Here is a 6,000-nt window from a genome sequence, read left to right as displayed (position 1 = left end):
TAAAGCATGCAAAATAATCCATATGATTATTCTAATACATTTATCCCTGTTCCATGCAGACACTTCTGAGACAGACTTAAAATAGACTTAGCCCTTCTCTCCACTGGGATGTTAGTCACTAATGTAGTTGCCCTGTGGCAAATTACTAGTGTAGACACAACTGACATCAGTGCAGTGAGGTTTGCTCTGGGACAGCTTCCCCTCAACTGGAGTAAGCTTCCCCTATGTAAATCATACTGAACCAGGATAGATCACCAGTGCAACTATACTGGTGACTAAAACCTAGTATAGACAAGGCCTGAAATTCACAGTAAAATGACATGCACTTGTACATGCCCTGAGCAAAGGGTGCCATATAAAGTATAATATCCAAAGCCTCTGTCACCACTAAATCTTGACTTCAAATCCAGCAGCTCATTGTTATTCGCAGAGTACCTATGCTGTCACAACATTAAGACAAAATAGCGATGTGGTCATCAATTTATTCACGCAGCACATAAGGCATTGCCACATTTGTCACAGAGTAGCCATGTCTGCTATTCACACAGCAGATTAGATATCACCACCATGTAATTTTCACAATACTCTACCATCACCTTTTATTCTTACCCTATCCATGTAATCACCATATTGTTTTCATATTAGCTGTGTCATGACAGTAACCAGATGTATTTTACAATGCTAAAGTAACATCTCAAAAAACTAAAGCAATTACCCTGGGAGCTAGAGACTGAAAGGATAAATGTACAAGAAAATAAATTGCTCTGCATCACTTGTGCAGAACAAAGGCTCATCAGATGCCTTCCCTGACAGTTTGATCTCAGTGAGGATTTCTCTCTGAGATGGTGGGATGGGAGCTTTTACTCTTGAGCAACCCTTTGACACCTCAGCCATCACTCACCAGGGACGGCAGGTTTGTATAATTTTTGGTAGTGCCCAGAACGGGTCCAAGTCCCCCCCTCCCCCCCAAGGCTCTGGGAGGGAGTTTGGGTGCTGGGTGCAGGCTGTGGGCTGGGGCAGGGGGTTGGGTGCAGGAGGAGGTGGGGGGCGGGCTCTGGGAGGGAGTTTGGGTGCAGAAGGGGGTTTGCGGTGCAGGCTCTGGGAGAGAGTTTGGGTAGAGGAGGGGTGCAGGCTCCGGTAGGGAGTTTGGGTGCTGGGTGTGGGCTCTGGGCTGGGACAGGGGGTTAGGGTGAAGGAAGGGTTCGGGGGGGGGTGGGGTTGGGTGTGGGACCAGGGTATGGGGCTGAGCCAGGGATGAGGAGTTTGGGGTGCAGCAGGAAGGCTGCCCTGGGGCCGGGGGCCAGAGAGGAGGACTCCCCCAGCCCTCTCGCTGCCGGCAGCAGCAAACTCTGGGGGAGAGAGGGGCCCCTCCCCCCAGCCTGACACTCACCCAAGCCCCCGCAGGCTGTTGCTCAGGAGGTCCAGCCAAGATAAGCCCCTACCCACTCGGAGTCACCTGCCGAGGGGGGGCTGCCATGCACCTCCTCCCTCCGCAGGCGCAGCAGCCGCCTTAGCCTGCCCCCGGTGCCGCTCCCTTGTAGCTGGCAGCGGCCGGTGAGGAAGTGCAGCGTGGAGCTGCAGGGGAAAGCCGCCCACTGCCCAGGGCAGGCAGGGACGCTCCGGGGGAGGCATGCAGGGGCGACAGGCGGGGCCGGGGTGGCAGGCAGGGCTGAGGGAGAGACCTGGCCCAGAACATTGGTGGAGCTGGGACCCCAGGCCCTGAATTTGCTGGAGCCTGGGCACCACGGGCCCATACAACTAGCCACCCCTGCCACTCATCACAAAATAAGACACATTCCTGCATCAAGTGGTACGTTAATATAGCTATTTCTGCTGCATCCCTTAACATTCAGGGTATTTCATTCTATCTGAATACACAGTGTCCACTATTCTGCAGTTGGTTATGGCATAAAGCACCTGAGAGGTCCATCCATGGGGTGGAATGTTTAAAAGCAATGTTACCCTTCATCTGATTGGGCCCTCAGTCAATAGAGGAGTTAGAGATGGAAAAGACTTATTTGGTAACACCTAATCCATCCACTTTCTTATCTCTAGGGCCAGTCCAAGATTGTGTCCTATAGCATATTCTTCTTTTAAAAGGTTCAAGCAATGGCACTTCCAGCACTTCCTTGGAGGGGAATGGGAGTGGGGGGGGGGCGGGTAGGATGACTTCCAAAAATCCTCACAGTTAGGAAACGGTTCTTGATATCCACCTGTAATTTCCCTTCATTCATTTTCATCCAGTTTCCTCCCACTTACATGCTTTGGAACCAAAGCAATCCCTTGCCACCCATGGTGTCCACCTCTTGTAAATCCTTGTAGACAGCTTTCATAGAATCATAGAATATCAGGTTTGGAAGGGACCTCAGGAGGTCATCTAGTCCAATCCCCTGCTCAACGCAGGACAAAACAACTTTCAGTCCCATCCACATAGTTGCTATTGCTGCAGGTCGGAGCCTTCTCTTCACATGTATGACTGGAAAAAGCAGCAAAAGTGGGGGTGTCATGGGTGACAAGACTTTTAACCACCCCCACCCTTCTCCCTATGGTGGTACTGGAATGCTTCCTTGTCACAGATTTCATTCACTCAAAGCTGTACAACTTCATAACTGAGCACCACCTTGAGGCCACTCAGAATGATTGTTTCTGTTTGGTTGGTCCCCTTCAGTGCAACCAGTCATGATGTAGAGAGGCGTTTGAGTGGTGCAGGATATATTTCTCAATTCCGAGTTGGGAGTCCCTTCTGAATCCTAGTGTTTATTTCAGAATTTCCCACCCTCCTAACTACATTCTGCATTAAAAAAAATTAGAGGAACCCTTCCCAACACACATTCCATTCTGATTTCCAGAGGGGTCAGCCCCTTGTTTCCCCAAAGAGGGGCAAAGTCAGAGATCCACTCCTTCCCAGTACACAGAGGCATGCTTCAGAGCACAGTGTAGTCCCTGGCGAGACTCCTCAAATCAACACCAGCCACATCAGCATATAGTTCAGGCACCACCAGCTCAGGCACCTGGAGCACCACTTGGTCATTGCTGCTCTTGGCTGCTGTTTGCAGGCGCTTGATCAGCTCTCTGGGTGGCGGCCGGTCTGTAGCACTCCACCGCCAGCAGGACTTCATGATACCATACCTGTAAGACAGAGGAGTGGTGAGAAGCCAGGAATGAGGCACAAGGACAAATTTATGCTACAAAGGAATCCCCACCCCTCAGTGAAAACTCTGGAGACCACACCTTGATCTCACCTACATACACAGCTAGCATAAGGGACCTTTGAAATCGCACACTTGCTAGTATTAGAATTCACCTATGAGAATGGAATGGGGGAGGAGGGGTAATGTTCATTAAGTCATACCACTTCCTTGATTATTGAGAGAGCTACCAGGACTCCTTGTTGAATATCCAGGGGCTCTTTTGTCCAGGACTGATGTCAGCACAGGAGGTACTGTCTCACTAAGATTATTCATTCATTTAAGGGAGAATTCAAGTTATTATCAAGGAGACTCCTGTATCATTTGGAAGACCTGATCACTGCTTTGACATTTCCTCTAATTTCTGAGAATCAAGAAAACCAGGTTCAAATTGGGGTAGACCCAGATGGAACAACAGCACAGCAGGACAGATGGGGGATCAAAGTGGCAAGAAGAAACTTCAAGAGAAGGAAAGAGACCTTTGGGCAGTCAAAGTTTCATACAGTAGCATCCCAAAGAGATTAAAGAGATCTGTTAGAGCACATCTTGTCCATCCTCCCATATCTCCTTAGCTAATAAATGATTGCTGCCTAGTCTATTCTCCAGGCTTTTTTTGAGTCCTAGTTTTAAGTGTCCCAAGTGACTGGCCTCCTCTGTTTCCTTCCTTCCTATAGTCTCATAGCGTGTGATTTTTAAAGGTATTTAGGCACCTAACTCCCACTGAAATCTATGGGAGTTAGGCACCTACAAATCTTTTTTTAAAAATCTGTTCCATAGTCCCTTGCTGTTATTTAATGTTCCTCAATATCCAGCCTCAACTTTCCCTTTACTCACTTTCATTCAGTTTAGCCCTTGCAATACTCTCTTTTACCAGTACCAGAGTAAATAACTTAGCTCCCTTATTATTTACATCCTACAAATATTCTAGTCCATTCTATCCCCCTCAGATATAAGAACATAAGAATGGCAAAACTGGATCAGACCAATGGTCCATCTAGCTCAGTATCCTGTCTTCTGACAGTGGCCAGTGCCAGGTGCTTCAAAAGGAGTGAACAGAACAAGGCAATTGTCAAGTGATCCACCTCCTGTCGCTCAGTCCCAGCTTCTAGCAGTCAGAGTTTTAGGAGTTGCATCTCTGACCATCTTGGCTAATAGCCATTGATGGACCTATCCTCCATGAACTTACCTAATTATTTTTTTAACCCATTCATAATTTTGGCCTTCACAACATCCCCTGGCAATGAGTTCCATAGTTTGACTGTGCATTGTGTAAAGAAGTAGTTCACTATGTTTGTTTTAAACATGCTGCCTATTTTCATTGGGTGACCCCTGGTTTTTGTGTTATGTGAAGGGTAAATAACACTTCCTTATTCACTTTCTCCCCACCAGTCATGATTTTATAGACCTCCATCATATCCCCCCCTTAGTCGACTCTTTTCCAACATGAACAGTACCAGTCTTTTTAATCTCTTCTAATATGGAAGCTGTTCTATATCCTGAAGCATTTCTGTTGCCTTTCTTTGTACTTTTTCCAGTTCTAATATATCTTTTCTGAGAAGGGGCGACCAGAACTGCGCACAAAATTCAAGGTGTGGTCATACCAAGGATTTATATAGTGGAATTATGATATTTTCTGTCTTATATATCCCTTTCCTAATAGTTCCTAACCTCTCTATTCAAATCTTTCCTCCACTCCCTTAATCATTCTCAGAATTCCTCACTAGTCTGTCAACATCTTTCTGGTAGTGAAGTGCTCAGATATAGACTGAGACTGAAAAAAAGAAGAAAACCCTCAGCAAGTAGTAGCAAGGACAGTGTGTGATCTTTGAGGGTACGTGTAAATACTGTAAGACAGTGGTGTGCAAACTGGGGGGTTACCCCTCTGGGGAGGGGGGTGCAGGAGATTCCCTGAGAGGAGCATAAAGAAACTGGGATCCCATGGGTCCCGCTGGACCTGCCGCCATAATAGCAGGAGCAGGGTACAGAGTGGGTATTGCAAGATGGGTGTGGAATTAATAAAATAGTCCTCCCATGCCACAAACAAAATGAATGCCCTGGCCAGCAGATGCCGCTCTCCAGAGCCCAGCTCTAAAGACAGCACCATCACCAGCAACAGCAAAAAAGTAAGGGATTACTTCAGATTACAAGTAATGGTGGGGAGGGGAGACAAATTCAATGAATGGTAAGAGGGATGCGACTGGAAAAATTTGCAAACCGTAGCTGTAAGAGCTTCTCCATGCAGCTCTGAGCTGGGAGCAGAGTATAAGCCCCACCACCCAGATCAGGTTAGAAGAAGAGGAAGCCCCTTACATAGCTGGCTGGCAGGTGGAGGGCCTCTTCATGACCTTCTTTCTCTGAAGGTGTTGTAGGATATGAGAAGGTGGCACCTCAGGAAACGGTGGAGCCCCTGGAAGAGAAAAATGAACAACAAAAGTTAAAATTATCAGAGAAAATGATTTCCAAGTTCCAGTTCCTACATGAGGCCTATCCTCTTTCCTACCACAAATAAACCAGTGAGGGTGTGATGCCAACTTTCCTTTCCCCTCAAAGAAATCCTGAGTGATGAATCATGAAAGGTTAACACCTGGTGACTGGACAGGGTAATTGCACAGAGCAAAAGTAGCATCTGTAACTAGATTAGGTTGGCCAATTGTCCAGGTTTTTCCAGGATGATTCCTTTAACGTAGCTGTCCTAGATTAAATGGTTCGGATGTCCCAATTTTTTGCAGCTCAGAAGTGACAGCCCTAAACCACAGTGTGGAAATGTGCAGCATAAAGGAAGGTGAGGAATAAGGGTGACACACTGTGGCAA

General features: G+C 47.2%; 1 protein-coding gene across 1 annotated transcript in view; it reads right to left on the bottom strand.

The window, feature by feature from the left end:
* Nucleotides 1–468: 468 nt before the first annotated feature.
* Nucleotides 469–6,000, bottom strand: part of STYK1 (serine/threonine/tyrosine kinase 1) — a 28,253-nt gene continuing 22,721 nt past the window's right edge. The window contains exons 9-10 of the mRNA XM_037912099.2: nucleotides 5,499–5,595; nucleotides 469–3,129 (exon numbers count right to left, since the gene is read on the bottom strand). Coding sequence (XP_037768027.1) covers nucleotides 2,925–3,129; nucleotides 5,499–5,595 — 302 coding nt within the window. The 3' untranslated portion in view covers nucleotides 469–2,924. The remainder of the gene's footprint in view (nucleotides 3,130–5,498; nucleotides 5,596–6,000) is intronic.

This window comes from Chelonia mydas, chromosome 1 (assembly GCF_015237465.2).
Source record: "Chelonia mydas isolate rCheMyd1 chromosome 1, rCheMyd1.pri.v2, whole genome shotgun sequence".
Lineage (NCBI taxonomy): Eukaryota > Metazoa > Chordata > Testudines > Cheloniidae > Chelonia > Chelonia mydas.
Note: the sequence above shows the minus strand (reverse complement) of the source record. Positions and strands in the feature narration are given on the sequence as shown.